Source organism: Candoia aspera, chromosome 4 (genome assembly GCF_035149785.1).
Source record: "Candoia aspera isolate rCanAsp1 chromosome 4, rCanAsp1.hap2, whole genome shotgun sequence".
Taxonomy (NCBI): Eukaryota; Metazoa; Chordata; class Lepidosauria; order Squamata; family Boidae; genus Candoia; species Candoia aspera.
The window spans coordinates 88,178,809-88,194,737 of NC_086156.1; the positions used below are offsets into that span (position 1 = coordinate 88,178,809).

The window sequence follows — 15,929 nt, forward strand, 5'->3', positions numbered from 1 at the left end:
ATGCTTTTCAAGGGTAGCCCCATGTAGAGCGCATTGCAATAGTCTATCTGAGAGATAACAAGGGCATGAGTGACTGTTAGAAGGGCCTCCTGGTCCAGGAAGGGGTGTAACTGGTGCACAGCACATAGATACACAAAGGCTCTCCTGGCCACGGCTGCCACCTGTCTCCTCAAGAGGAGCAGCTGTCCAGAGCACATGTGGGAGATCTCCAATCCTCTCCTGCTCTTTGATCTTTGCCGCAGTCATTGGCCCCGCTTTCACAGAGACATTTTCCGTTCACCATGCCTCCCCTGGAAGTCAAGCTCATTTTGGTTCTTTTGGATGCAGAGTATGGGCTTAGCCAAGCTATGAATGAATGCTAGTAAACATCCATTGATTTTGAAGTAAAAGCTACATTTATCAACATATACATCGAGATAGAAAAGCCTCAGTTCTACCTAAACTACATCTTGAACAGAAGGAAGTGTGAAAAAGAGAGAGCCCAGAGAAAGACACAGAGTTCCTTTTGTCTTTTAAACACAGGGGCTTGTTTTACTAATTACTAACTCTTCCTTTCAAGACATCAAATGCTTTAATACAGCTGTAAGTGTATTTCCTAAGATAATCACGTGATTAATTCAGGAAATTCTGCAGGAGGAAAGAAAGCCTTTCTGAAAAATACTTCTTTTTTTAAAAATGTGCTGGACTCCTTAAAGGTTAAAGCTGGAGGAAACTTTCAAGCTACCTCATATATTTAACAAGAATTAATACAACCCATCAGAATCTTTATTTGTCAGAGTAGAATGAACACTGACAAAATTAATTTGTGTATACCATTTGCTCTCCTTTGGCTTTCTCAGGTGAGGAGGGCAAGTTCAGGGCAGAATTCTTTAATGTCCCTAATCTCTAATATACACTTTTAGAGAAATCCATAAATGTGATGGTGTCCTCAAAGAACCCAAAATCTTGGCCTTACTGAGAAAAAATGCAAGCATCTAAAAATGTTCATAAAAGATTACAGTGGTGAATTCTTCCAGTTGCATACAATTTAGCAACTGCTCTTTTAAAGGCCTCTTTTACCTCCCTGTTTCTTAGGCTGTAGATCAATGGATTGAACAAAGGGGTCAGGATTGTATAAAACAGAGACAAGACTTTGTTGATGTCTCGCAGTCCATCTGTTTTGGGAAAGATGTAGACAATCATTAATGTACTGTAGAAAATGGACACCACCATGAGGTGTGAGGAGCAGGTTGAGAAAGCCTTTTTCCTCCCACTGACAGATGACATTCTGATGATGGTAGAAATAATAAAAATATAAGATGCCAAAGTCAAGAAGAAAGGAAGCAAGATGCACATATAAGATATGAAAACAGTTACTACTTCTACCAAGTGGGTGTCACTGCATGATAGCTTTAATATTGGATTCAATTCACAAAAGAAATGATTGATTTCACTGGGGCCACAGAAATTTAATTGACACAATAAATATAAAACTATACTCATAACAAATAAACCATTGATCCATGATCCAACTATAAACTGGAGGCAAATTCTGCCATTCATTAGAGTTGAGTAATACAGTGGCTTACAAATTGCTACATACCTATCATATGACATGGCCCCTAGGAGACAACATTCAGCAACACCGAAAATAGCAAAAAAGTAATACTGCATCATGCAGCCAGTTACAGAAATGGATCTCTTCCTACCATAGAAGAGATTAGCCAGCATCATTGGAAGGATGTTAGAACTATAGCAGGTCTCCAGGCAAGAGAGATTACCCAGGAAGAAATACATGGGGGTGTGAAGGTGGGGATCAGTAACAACCAGTGAAATGATGAGGATGTTCCCAGTGATAGTAACAAAGTAGATAACTAAGAAGAGGCAGAAGAGAGGAACCTGCAGATCTCCAAGTCCTACAAATCCCAGCAAATAGAAAGCTCTGATATCTGTTCTGTTTTCTGGTTCTGGTTCTGTCATTTGGGACATGCTGCCTTTGAACTGGGATCCAGATGCACTCCCTCAAATCATTTCTGTGCTACCTGCAACTCCAGCTTTCTGGCCTCCACACACCGACACCCTCTCCCACATACTTAAGAAGCATTATTGACATTTTTTTTTACTCTTTAAGTGTAGCAACAGTGTATTGAGAGGACCTGTGTTTCTCTGGCACTTTTTGAATTCCCCTGGGCATTATCATCTAGAGACTTGTTCCCTTCATCTAGGATAAAATGAGTTAATTTGCACAGCAGGGACCATGCCCTTCTGTCTAGGACAAATGCTAAGTTAGGATGTCTTTTTTGGAGACAGTGTTCAGTTAGGTTTCACTTCAATTACTCCTTTTCTTTACATCAGTCCTGAGCTAAATCTAGAGATAAAGATAAGATTCTATAGAGAATCTGGTACTGATGGTGAAGAGAAGCCCAAAAGCTGCTCACTGAATATCAGACTCCTATAAAGGTAATTCCACCCTATGTTGCAGGACCATTATTGCTGTTTATGATATTGGCCAACCATGCCTTCTGACAGAAGGATCCATTCTATATAGATCATCATCTAGAGACTTGTTCTCTTCCCCTAGGGTAAACTGAGTTAATTTGCACAGCAGGGACCATGCCCTTCCATATAGGATAAATGCTAAGATAGGATGATTAGGTCACAGGTTTTGGAGGAATTTCACAGCCATATGCTGTCCCTCTTTTGGGGGAGATTGGCGGTAACAAAATTTGAAAAATAAACAAACAAACAAGCAAATAGATATGTGGTGCTTTCAATGCTAAGGCTGTGTTTTCCTAAAGTACTGTATGAACCCAGTTCTTGCAATCACCCACTGGTAGCAAATCAGAACAGGGACTGATGCTGTTCTTAGTGCTTCCAAATAAGAGGAAGCAAAGCTCAGGAAGGCAAACAGCACAGCAGATCTCTTTGCATATTCTGTGGATGACTAATGAATTTTAGTTATGAAAGCAGATTTGAATCTAGCCTGTTAATTTTTAAGAAAAAACTGGTTGTTTAATAAGAAAGGACTTAATGTTATTGCTCTGCAAATACAGTAGTTGCTCTTGCATACATATTATCCACTGAAGGAGAAGAATTAAAATGCTTTACATGTAAATGTACCAGTATAAAACAGGAATGGAGAAAACCTGCCCAGAAGATGTCGACTGTATAACAACCCCAAACTTTTCACTTGTCCTGGTACCTCTGTTAGGCAGCACAGAAGGTTTCAGAGCCAAGGATAAATTTTGCCAGAAGTTTACCTCCAAATAATATAGAGCCATGTATTAAATGGGTGGCTATATAAAACAAATACATTAATAAAATTCTTTCCAGAGGCATATTTTATATTGAAACTTTAATTTGATGCAAACACATTGCCAAATTTGTATCTTCTTATTTCTCACTAAAATGGCTGAACCCATTTTAGTGAGAAAAACAAACAGCACTTGGTATGTGAGTATTGTTACTAAGACAAACAAAATTCTTCCTTATACCCAGTTGACAGTGTTACACAGGCTCCCAGGCTCCGCTTATGGTCATTCACTCACACGCTCATAGCCTGTTGAGGCAGGGGGATCTTGTCAGCCCCCCTTGCTTTCTATCTTTGTTTTCCAGATAGGTGCGGCTTGAGCAAACAAGGCAGAGAGCCCTGGTCAACAGTCAGGAAATTAGGGACACACACACGTTACTTCTAATCGAACCCTGAGACACAACAGGTTCTTTGTAATACACAGAGACCCAGTGAATTTAAAGTAACAGCAACACGTTACTGGTTGCAATGTACATTTGCTCTTTCTCTCTCACACACAGACACAAACTCATCCACGCTTACCCACACCCTTCTCAACTAGGCTGTCAGGCACATAGCTAGAGGGATGGAAGCTGCCAAGTCTGGATCCAAAGATGACTCAAGGAGTGAGCAGGCTTCAGGATCCCTTTTATCCCCCAAAGTCCTTGCTTTGTTGATTCACAAGACTAGCAGCTACTCTTGCCTTGTTACTTTATAGGCCTGGTAGCTGTTGATGGGATGAGGGGGGAGGTTCCATGTGCTCAGGCCCAACTTCATTTGTCTGGTTCAGGTGACTTTTTTTCCCTTTGTTTCCTTAACAACTTGTTTCCTTCTTCTCTACCTCCCTGAAGGGATCTTTCAGACAAGATTCCTGGCTTTTTGTCCTCTCTGCTTATGTGCCTGCTTCATCTTTAGTTATGGCAGCTTCAGTCTCACAATAGTTGTCTTTCTCTCTTCTTCCTATATCATACATTAACCACCTGCTCAAATTACATGTTCCTTACCAAGCAAATTGCCAAATACTTGCCTTTGCAGCTTCTCTTGATTTCTCACTAAAATGGGCTAAACCCATTTTAGTGAGAAAACAAACAGCACTTGCTCTGTGTGTATTTTTACTAAGACAAACAAAAAACTTCCCTATACCCAGTTGATAATTAACTCTTCTTCCTTTATCAAACATTACTCACCTGTTCAACTTACATGTTCCTCACCAAGCAAGAGGAAATGAAGCTGGGTCTCCCATCCCAAGTCTACGTTTGTCCTTTCCTCCCAGTTTCATACTAGTCAAGCTGCAGACTACAAAGAAAACTTCGTAGGAAAAAGGCAGAACATTCACACCACCAATTCCTGGCTGTCCACTGAATCAGTTTAAGAGCACCCCATTCCACCCATGAAAAGTACTCTAAATATCTCTTATCCCTTGAAATAATTTCTAAAGCTAATTGTCTTTTAACAAACTGAACGAGAACTACTGTAGTAGTTCTCTAGAGAGCAATGGCAAACCACCCCGATATAACCTGTCAAGAAAACATCGCAAAAACGGTGTCCCCCCAAAGGGTCTGATATGACTCAGTGCTTGCACAGGAGACCTTTCACTTCACAGCAAAACCTGCCCAGAAGATCTCGACTGTATAAAAACCCCCAAACTGACTGGAGAGCTCCACCATTGAAAAAGACCCTGCAAATCAACCAGCCGATGAAAGAGTTGACCTCCTTAGGGTGCTATTAGCAGCTCAGCCTGTCCACTTGGCTTGCAGTAACATGAGTTCATATCGTGTCTCAAGCAGATGAAAACTCAAAGCCCCTGTTTTGCATTTATAAGTTCCTGCGGAAAGTAAGCTGGCGATATAGTGTAAAGTTGTGCAGGAGCTTCAATTTGGAGGCAATTTGATCAAATGCCCCAATTGAACTGACTTGACAAATCAGAATGATGGTTCAGATCAAATGGCTAAATAGAATCACATACCACCAGTTTGGAAATTTGGCAAATAAAATCATTTTCCCAATTAATTCAAACTGTAAAAGGACAACACATCAACTATCAGACGTGGATCAACAATTCAAAAGAGCTGCTCTGCACAACCCTAGTTTGATGACAGCAGTTTAATTCCTGGCTGGCCAGCAAAGCTTAATCTAACACAAGACATGCCAAAGACAATATCCAGGTAGCAAAGATATCCCATCCTGGCACATTCCAACCTCCAAGAACAGGTCAGGTCAGGATGGTAGTCGTCCTCTTTTATGTTTGTATTCCTAGCTCTGCTTTTTTGTATTTCAGCCAGGCTTCCAAAATGTTGTTAGTTCCAATACTAGGGATTTCTTTTCATTTCGGCAGCTTTTTTATCTCTTTGTGTATCTAACCAAATCTCCCTTCCTGTTCCTCCCTCCTTGCCCAATTTTCAGATTAAAATTTATTTTATGGGTCTCTGTTTAAAATAAAGCTGTTTAAAATAGAGACACAACCCAAGGAAAGGTTTCAGCAGGCTCTCCCAAGATTTGCAGAGTTACCCTGAAAGAGAGAGGGGTGGGGTGAGATATTTTATTTAATATCAATTAGTAATTTTAGTTCTCTGTATTAGGGATTAGTAATTTTATAATTTTAGAACTAGGATTTGATATGATTAGGATTTTGGAACAATATGGGAAAGAGAAAGAAACAACATGGTACCAGCCCAGGATGTCTCCCCTTGTGGAAGTCAGCTAAACAATCAAAGATTTGGGGTTTGGTTAAACAGTGTCAATAATCTCAGATTGTTGACTGACATTTTGAGGTAAATGAGACAAAGCATCAGCCAAATTGTTTTTCTTGCCCAGGAAATACTTAAGTTGAAAATTGATGTGGCTGAAAAACTGAGCCCAGTGAACCTGCTTAGGGCTGAGTCGCTGGGGCATATGAAGCGCTTCCAAATTCTGGTGATCAGTCCAAACTTGAAAGGGGAATTTGGTGCCTTCCAATAAATGGTGCCAGCTTTCAAGTTGCCTTGACAGCAAAAGGTCCCTTTTCCCAGCCATGCCAATGCTGCTCAGAGTCAGAAAACTTTCTGGATAAATAAGAACAGGGGCGCAATCTGTCTTGCCTGACTTTTTGCAGCAAAATAGCCCCAACAGAAGTGTCAGAGGCATCAACTGGTACCACAAAAGGGTGATCAGGATCTGGATACTGCAATATGGGCTCAGTGATAAACAATTGTTTCAGTTTATCAAAGGGAGCCTGACAGCTGTCAGTCCGTTGCAAGATAGCACAAAAGGAAAATTTCTCTTTCTGAAAAAGCCTGGGCCCATAACCTGATGAATCCAATTTAGTGGCCTGCTAGAACCACTGAAATGGATCAGAGCTTATAACACAGCTGAGAAGCTGGCACAGAAAAAGAATTATCTTAAAATAGCTTCAGTGAGCACATCAGAGCAACACAGGTTATTGACCTTACACATTCAGCCCTCCCAAGCATAAAGAATCACATGCTTAGACACACATCCATGTGCTTGCTTCTGGTGGAGAAGGAGGAAGAGAGAAAGAGGAAGTGGGAGTGGCAACAAACAGCTTCCTCAGAGTTGCATAGTGGGACAACTTAATTTACATGTTAATTCACATGTAAATGAGGCATGCTTGATTTGCCAGAACTTCCAACAAGTTATACTATTACTTCTATACTTCTAAGAGAAGTTTTCTACACTTCTTCATTATGGGCTGTTCACATTATGTTTTGCACTTGTTATCTTCTTTTCTGCCTGGTTTTGGTTTTGGCCTTACACATACTGTATACATACTGTCCTAACAGTCAGAAATCACGCTAAGATGAGGAGTAGGTCTCTAGTGTTTATTACTGCTACATTAAACAGAATCCTAACAAACTGAAGAAGTGTGGGAAAAACCCAGGCAGATAAACCCCAAAAGTTAAGGTGGGTCTGATCTGTGTCTCTTTGAATGGCTGCTTAACTCCTCAGTACTACACATGCGTTTTCCCCCCTGGATAGGGGCCCCCTCCTGCTCACCATCAGTACTCATGACATCACCCTCCCCTCCAGATTCACATTCCATTTCAGCCCCCTCCCTTCCAGAGGTCTCATGAGAGTCCATCTCCCCCTCCAAGCTCCCATGGGAACTGGGCAATGATGGAAATTCTTCAAAGGAAAACTCCTCCAAGGATGAATCAGTGCTGCTCTCCAGGTCTGATAACGCTTCTGGCCCAGGTGGCTGCTGCTGGAAAATAGCTAGATAATTAGAAGATTCTTCCCCCCTCCCCCTTGGGAAATGCAAGCCCGAGGTGGAGGGCTGCGGCTCTCCCTCCTCCTCTCGCTCTGGCCTCAGAGCCTCTGGCGGGGGTCGAGGTTGCCAATTTACGAACTCCTCTCCTTGGGATTCCTCTGCTTGCTCAGTCAAATGAGGAATCTCTGGTAGAGTGTGAGGCATGGGTTTGTGAGGGAAAAGCTGATGGAATCAATGAACCAGCGTTGGTGCATGCACATCTCTGGCATTTTCCCATGTATGCTCTTCCTCAAGGTACCCTTTCCAGTGTATTAAATATTGGATGCCCCTTCCCCTCCTCCTAGAGTCCAGAATTTCCTCAACTTCGTATTCCTCCTCCCCCTCCATAATTACTGGAGGTGGGGGGGACAGTTGCAATCATAAGGCACTTGTGGGAGGGTCCTTGGCTAGCAAGGCTCTGTGAAAGACTGGATGGATTTTCATGGATGCTGGCAGCTTTAAGCGATAAGCCACTGGATTTATCTGCTGTACCACAGTGAAAGGGCCCACAGACTTAGAGTCCAACTTCTTGGAGGGTCTGGTAGAGGTCAAAAACTTGGTAGAGATCCACACTTTGTCTCCTACTGCAATCGCTGGCCCCTCTTGTCTGTGAGCATCTGCAGCTCTCTTGTAAGCACTCTTTGCCCTGTTCAGCTGCTCCTTTAACAACTCCTGTGCGGCTTGTTGCTCTTTAAGAAAATCAGCCATGGCTGGAACAGCTCCCTGCTGGGTAGAGGTGGGCAACACCTGAGGGTTAACCCTGTAGAGTGCTTGGAAAGGAGACATCTTGGTAGAGGACTCTACAGAATTATTATATGTAAATTCTGCCATGGGGAGTAGGGCTGGCCAATTGTCTTGCTGATAAGTGGTGTAACACCTGAGATACTGCTGTAACCATTGGTTAATTTTCTCAGCTTGCCCGTTACTAGCCGGAAGATGCCATGATGATAGGTGGATCTGGACCCCTAATGACTGGAAAAGCGCCCTCCAGAACCTGGAAGTGAACTGAGGGCCTCTGTCACTCACCAAGTGATTTACCATGCCTCTATACCTAAAAACATGGTCCATGAACAACTGCGCTGTGGCTTGTGCAGATGGGAGGCCCTTGCATGGAATAAAATGCACCATTTTTGTGAAAAGGTCCACCACCACTAGTATGGAAGTCAGCCCCTGGACTGGGGGTAAATCAGTGAGGAAATCCATGAAGATTGTATCCCAAGGCTGACTGGGGGTGGGTAGGGGTTGCAAGAATCCTGTGGGCTTCCCTGGGAGAGGCTTGGCTCATCTACAGGTATGACAAGAAGCCACATAGCCCTTTATGTCTGCAGTCATCTTAGGTCACCAGTAGTCTCTCAGAGCTCTATGGAGAGTTTTGAAAACACCTCCGTGGCCTGCCATTTGATGGTCATGGCAAAGTCGCAGTACTTCTTCCCTCAATGAGGGGGGAACGTATAATCACCCACTATGCCAGAGGATTCCTGCCTCCACATTAAAGGGGGAGGCAGTGTCTTGCGGGCCCCTCTGGAGGTCATCCATCCTGGCCCTGGCATACGGGTCCTGTTGTTGCTGAGCTCTGACTCTTGTAAATAGGTCCTCTGCTTGTCTGCCTGCTGCTAAAATCTCTGTCTGGTTCCCCCTCATAGACTGATCAAAGTTGTGAGGTTGTAATATAGTAGCCTGGACCTCCTGGTGAGTAGCGGGGGTTGCCTGAATGGATCGAGACAAGGCATCTGCCAAACGGTTCTGCACCCCAGGAACATAGGAAATAATAAAACTGAAACGGGAGAAAAACTGGCTCCATCTGATTTGGTGTGGGGTGAGGGATCTGGTGTTTTGTAGAAGCTGTAAATTCTTGTGATTGGTGCAAACATTCACAGGAAAGGCTGCACCTTCTAGCCAGTGCCTCCACTCTTGGAATGCTGCTTTAATTGCTAGCAACTCCTTGTTAAAAACATCATAGTTTCTCTCTGCTGGTGACAGCATGCGTGAAAAAAAGGCACAAGGAAGTAATGTATTCTCAGTTTTGTTTGTATATTGCAATAACACCGCCCCAATGGCAATATCGGAAGCATCTGAATGCATTATGAATTGCTTCGTGGGATCAGGGTGTTTTAACAGCGGCTGGGATGCAAAGAGTTGCTTGAATTCTCAGAATGCTGCTTGCTCCCTCTCCCCCCAAATGAATTTTGATCCTTTCTTCAAAAGCTGTGTGAGGGGTCTAGCCCTGTCACTAAAGATTTTTATGAACCACCTGTAAAAATTGCAGAACCCTAGAAATCTTTGTACATCTTTCACATTTCGGGGGGGGGGGGTTGCCAAGAGAGAATTGCCTGGACCTTAGAAGGATCCATGGATATGCCTTCTGTTGATACCTTATAGCCCAGGAAATGTAATTCAGTTAAATCGAAGGCACACTTCTCTAGCTTGGCGAACAGTTTGTTCTCTCTCAGTCTTTGTAAGACATTATGTACATGGGTTACATGAGTTGTAGCATCCTCAGAGAAAATTAATATGTCATCTAGATAAATGACCAGATACTTATCTAGTAAATCAGAGAAAATTTGATTCATAAATCGGGAAAATATGGCTCCTGCATTAGACAAGCCAAAGGGCAGAACAAGGTACTCAAATTTACCAAACCTGGTGTCGAAGGCAATCAGATATTCATGCCCCTCTTTCATCTGGATCAGATTGTACGCATTCCTGAGGTCCAACCTAGTAAAAATGCGTGCTTTCTGTAAGCGATCCAGCAGATCAGATATTAACAGCATGGGATAATTTTCTTTTATTGTGAGTTTATTTAAAAAACTGAAATTGTGGACCACTCTCATGGGTGCCTCCTGGTTTGCCGGTGCCAACAGGTCAGGCTTCCTTGGTACGAAGAAGGTAGGAGCAGACACTGAGGAAGTAGATGGTTGGATGAACCCCTTTTGGAGTTTAGAATCCAAGTAATCTTTTAAGGTGGCTAGTTCCTTGGGGGACATGGGATATTGTTTCCTTGCTGGAATCTTGGCTCCTGGTATCAACTCAATGGTGCAATCACAGTCCCTATAGGGGGGTAGTGCTGTGGCCTCTTGTTCACTGAAAACGTCTGCGAAATCTGCATGCTTGGCTGGCAACTGGACCCCCCCTGCTTCCGTGACTGCATTGGTTGCTGGAGAGAGGAGGGTGGCTTGAATCTTGTGGTGCTGGCATTCCTTAGCTGGGAAGGAGATTGCTCCCATAGTCCAGTTCAACAATGGGTTGTGGATCTTCAGCCAAGGTGTGCCCAGGACTATAGGCACATTAACTGATGCCGTAACATAAAATTGGATCCACTCAATGTGGTCTCCCGCTGTTAGTTGCCCAGGTTCTGTGAACCTTCTAATCAGCCCTGCCTTGAGGGGCTGGCCATCAATGGTCTCAACTTCTATGGGACATGGCAATTCTATGGTCGGGATGTTGAGGTCTTGTACAGTCTGTACATCAATAAAATTGGTTTAAGCTCCAGAATCCATGAGGGCCTCTAGCTTGACCTGGTGTTCTGGGTTTACACGCATTATTACTGGTAAGTAATAAAAGGATTGCCTGGAATCCTCGGAATGAGCCCTTCTTAATTGATTGATGGTTTCCCTGCTGAGCTCTGTGGAGGGAGACCAATGGAGTTTCCCTGGTTGGAAGCAGAGGCGGAGGTGGCTCTTGTTTCAGCTGCTTGCCCTGGGGCTCTTACGGAATTTGCTTGGCTTCTCTCTGGGCAAGCTCTCACCATGTGCCCCTGGACTCTGCAGTAGAAACAGAGGGCTCCCTCTCTCCTTCTCTGTTTCTCAGCCTTGGAAGTAAGCCTCCTGCTCGCCCCGATCTGCATCGGCTCCTCTGGTCCTGAGTAAGGAAGTGCTGTGGAGAGAGCTGGAAATCCTGGAAGCATCCTGGGGCCCCTGCCTCTCCCCGGCTGCATCTGTCTGAGCAATTCTAACCTGGCATCTATGACCACAGACAACTGATATAAGGCTTCTTGGGTAGCTGGTGTACCCTGGTGCACTAATTCATTCTTAATTTCTTCATCCAGCCTCTGCTTGAATTGGTCTTTCAAGGCACTCTCATTCCAGTCCAGATCTCCTGCTAACAGCTTGAAATCAGCAATGTAGATTCCCACTCTCTTGTTGCCATGCTTGAGCTTCCGAATTTCCTGGCTGGCAGTGACCTCTCTAATCGGGTCATCAAAGTGTGCTCGGAACCCTGCCAGAAAATTCTGGTAGTCATTGAGAATTGGGTTGTTGTTCTCCACCATGGGAATAGCCCATTTGGCTGCTGGTTCCTTTAGCAGACTTAGAATGAAGGTGACTCTGGTTCTGTCTGTGGGAAACTCTGCTGGTCTGCTGTCGAAAAACATTGTGCACTGTGTGGGAAAGGTTCTCAACTGTCCTGCTTCTCCTCCAAACTTCTCTGGTAAACTGCCCTGGGATCTCAAGACTACTGGCGGAGCTGCTGCTGCTGCTGCTGGCACCGGCTGTGGGTTAACCGGAGCTGGTTGTTGTAACTGCTGTAGCATAGCTGCTTGTAATGTGTTGATCTGGAGATCTACTTGTTGTTGGTGTTGTTGCAGGGCTGCTGCCAATTGTTGGATGGCTTGCCGAATTTCCTGGTTTTCCGAAGACATTTTCCAAATGTCTCTCCTTTATTTTTCTTTGTTCCTCTTTCTATGGGAGTAGGAGTTTGTTAGGATTGATGTCGTAACAGTCAGAAATCACGCTGAGATGAGGAGTAGGTCTCTAGTGTTTATTACTGCTACATTAAACAGAATCCTAACAAACTGAAGAAGCGTGGGAAAAACCCAGACAGATAAACCTCAAAAGTTAAGGCAGGTCTGATCCGTGTCTCTTTGAATGGCTGCTTAATTCCTTAGTACTACGCATGCGTTTTCCCCCCTGGATAGAGGCCCCCTCCTGCTCACCATCAGTACTCATGACACATACTCTCTTATGAGTTTGAATACATACTGTACGTTTAGAATATACAAACATTTACACTCAGACAATATACATCATTATATGTTCTTGTAGAATGATCCATAGCCCTTCTACATGAACATAATATATAACATCAGATGACTCCTCCACAGGACACAGGGAGGCCCTGTGGTCAAAACGGAGCCTCAGAAATAGCACCCAGTGTTTGTAAGGCCTGATCGATCAGCTCTTAGCTTGACTGCAGAGGACAGCAAGAATCTTCTCTGCATCAGAATCATTGGGAGGGAGCAATACACATACACATACAGACAGGCAGACAGTATATATTAGAATTTTTCTATACACTAAAAGAATACAAAACAAGAAAGAAAAAAAGGGGAAAAAAAGGAATGAAAACAGAAGAACCCATATAGTTACACCTTCTGCATTTCTTTCTGTTGAGTAAATACCATCTTTTATTTCCCTATCCTCTTTCGCTGTTTTTAATCCCCAAATCTAGGAGACATCAATTCAGCCTTTTCTTCTTTCAACAAAAAGTCCATATAAGGTTTCAAGTCTTTTTTTAAAAAAAGGCTTTGTCATTTTTTCCTGACCAGACTGTCCAGCTTCACCATTTCTGCACGTTCAGTTAATTTTATAATCCAATCTTCCACTGATGTATTTCATTACTTTTCTATCTTTTGCATACAAGAATTTTGCCGCAAGGGGCAACATTAATTCTGACTGGTGCTAGAGAGTGAAGGGAATGTTTATTTTTGGAATGGAGTGAGGAAAAGGTACTACTGACTTCTTTTTGTGGCTGAAATTTTAACTGTCTTCAAGGAAAAGTAAAGTTCTACCAGTGAAATGTGACTCATGACCTAGTTTTCAAATCATGACCCATCATATGAACATGCATCTAGGAACTTCCCCAAGCACCAGTAGGATCTGGAAATGCTTAAATACAACATCTGATCTTTCCCTGATTCAGTTACAATCATTGGCTGATTCCAGTGACTGTTTCTCAAGCCCTCCAAAATTGGGCAGTAGTCGTGGTTTAGAGCCATGGAATTATTAATGGAAAAACCATTTTCATTCACCTTGCTCTATCAATCTATTGTTTACCATACACTTTATAACTGTGACTCTTGCTTACAACACACAGTGCTAAGAATTGCAGTAATACATTGAGAACCAAAAAACTTAACAGCTATTGTGGATTTCTATTTGCTGGCATTTGTAGGACTTGGAGATCGACAGGTTCTTCTTTCCTTTGTAAGAAAAAAAATGTTAGTTATCTACATTTTTACCATGGTTGGGAATAACCTCATCATTTTTCTGGTTTTTATTGATCATCACCTTCACATGTATTTCTTCCCCTGTTATCTGTATCTCCTGGAAACCTACTACAGTTCTAGCATCGTTACAGTGATGCTGGCTAATGTCTTCTTTGGTGGGCGGAGAAGAATTTCAGTAACTGGCTGCATGATAGAATATCATTTTTTTGGTCTTTCAGTAGAACCTCAATGTTATCTCCTAATGACAATGTCTTTTGATAGGTATGCAGTCGCATGTAAACCACTCCTTTGCACAGTAGATATGAATGGAAAGTTTTCTCTCTGGTTTGTAGATCAATGACTCATTTGCTATTAACATAAGTGTTTAACTAATGTATCAGTTGGGCTTCTGTGGCCCCAGTGAAATAAAGTGTTTCTTTTGCAATTTTAATCCTTTGAAGCTTTCATACAGTGGCACACACTTGAACTTCTAACTTCCTGCTTAGCATCTACATGTTGTTGTGATTTTCCTTGCCTCCCTTTTTGTTAACGTGGGCATCTCATTTTTGCATTGGTCCAGCTGTGTCCCTTTCGTATGTATGTATGTATGTATGTATGTATGTATGTATGCATGCCTTTGATTCAGTATTGACTCCTTGTGACAACCTGGACAGGTCCCTGCAGTTTTCTTGGCTGCGAGTGAATGCTGATCAAATGCTCTGGGGTGTGGGCTCCAAATTTAAGTTAAACTTCACCCCAGCCTGCCTGTCCACCTGCTGAGGTTAGGGTGTATGTAACCCCCTTACCTTATGGGCTGGTGTGGGATTGGGGGAGCCCCCTGGACGGAGCGACGGCAGAGGCCGGTAGGTCCTGGTGGGGGGCGGAGCTGGAGCCAGAATGACCCGGGACTGGAGTGGGAGCTGGAGTGGACAACTGTGGTGGCTGGAACGGCTGGAACTGCTACCGGGGCTGCTATTGCTGGGGCCCCCTGAACGAAGGGCGAGGGCCTTGCTGGGCCGTCCTGGGCCTCGGTGCCAGGACCTAGTGGACGCAGATGCTGGCAGTGCAGTGGACCCAGCAGTGACTGGACCTGGGACATATCTGTGGCGCAAAGGGCGTCATGTGGGTGTTGGAGGTGCAGCCGGAGCTACGGCTGGGAAGCGCGCTGAAGCCCCCTGAATGAGTTGGGGGGGCAGCAGTTGTGGAGAGTGATGGATGCCATGAATACTGGCAGTGCTGAGGACTTTGGGTGAGTCACCAACAGAAGGAACCACCTGGCCGTGAAAAACGGCTCCCGGGGCCTTGGCCAAGGCTCTCCAGATAAGGTGGAGGGCACTGGCCCAACTCAGCTGGCATGAACATCGATGGCACAGCAGGCAGGGGGAGCAGCAACATTGGGGCAGCCCCTGGATAATTGGACTGAGTGGGGCCCCAGTGACCTGTAGAAGAACTAGACTCCCCAGTAGAAGAACCGGTCCACGGGTGTGAATTTTGCTTTAAGAGTTGAGACCTCAGGACTTATTGTGCATCACCCACCATTCTTTTAGTTGTCAATAGCCTGACAGTTCTGTGGAGATTCCTCCAAGTTGAATGGGGTACTCCCTCCCACATGTGAGAGGTGGGAGGGGGAGTACGGGTTATTGATTGGGAAGGACTGTATGGGAATACTCACCTCCTGAGTGAGAGACAGGGGGGCAGGAGTAGTGGTTCTGTGCCCCCTCCCAACTAGAGAGAGAAGCCAAGGGGGGCACAGTGAATGAGTGGATAGGCGATGATGAGGCCCTGACAAAACCGAGAGCCTGAGCTGGTGCACTTGAAGGGCCCTCCATCGCCTTGTGATTGAGTGAGCGTATGAGGGGTGAGTGATTGTATGCTTGGATGGAGGAATCTCTATTTTTAACCAGGGGTCTTTGGAGTCCAGGATTGGGGGCAAATGGATTACAAGCCTTGGGGGATTGTAGGGTAGGACAGAGGATCGAGGTGGTGATGGGCCAGGGACTTTATGACGGGAGCCGGAGGGTGGGCCATCTACGGGGAAGGCCCCCCCAGTGCTTACTACCAGTGGCAGGTTCCGGCCCTCCGTGCTCAAACCCAGGCCATGGTCAGCAGACCCATGGAGGCCCTGATCTGCAGCTGCTACTTTGTAACGCCAGGTCTGTTAACAAGAAGGCCCCCTCATTTGCGATTTGATCACAGACGAGGGGGCGGATTTG

The 15,929-nt window shown here is 44.4% G+C and overlaps 1 protein-coding gene across 1 annotated transcript; it reads right to left on the reverse strand.

The window, feature by feature from the left end:
- Window positions 1-801: 801 nt before the first annotated feature.
- On the reverse strand, window positions 802-1,959 carry LOC134497279 (olfactory receptor 10C1-like). The gene has a single exon (XM_063302945.1). It carries the CDS (start codon window positions 1,957-1,959, stop codon window positions 985-987), a length of 975 nt encoding a protein of 324 aa, XP_063159015.1. The 3' UTR covers window positions 802-984.
- Between the last annotated feature and the right edge of the window lie 13,970 nt (window positions 1,960-15,929).

What these genes read in the sequence shown, in the direction of transcription:
- LOC134497279 (XM_063302945.1), bottom strand. Translation starts at nt 1,959, where the DNA reads ATGACAGAACCAGAACCAGAAAACAGAACAGATATCAGAGCTTTCTAT.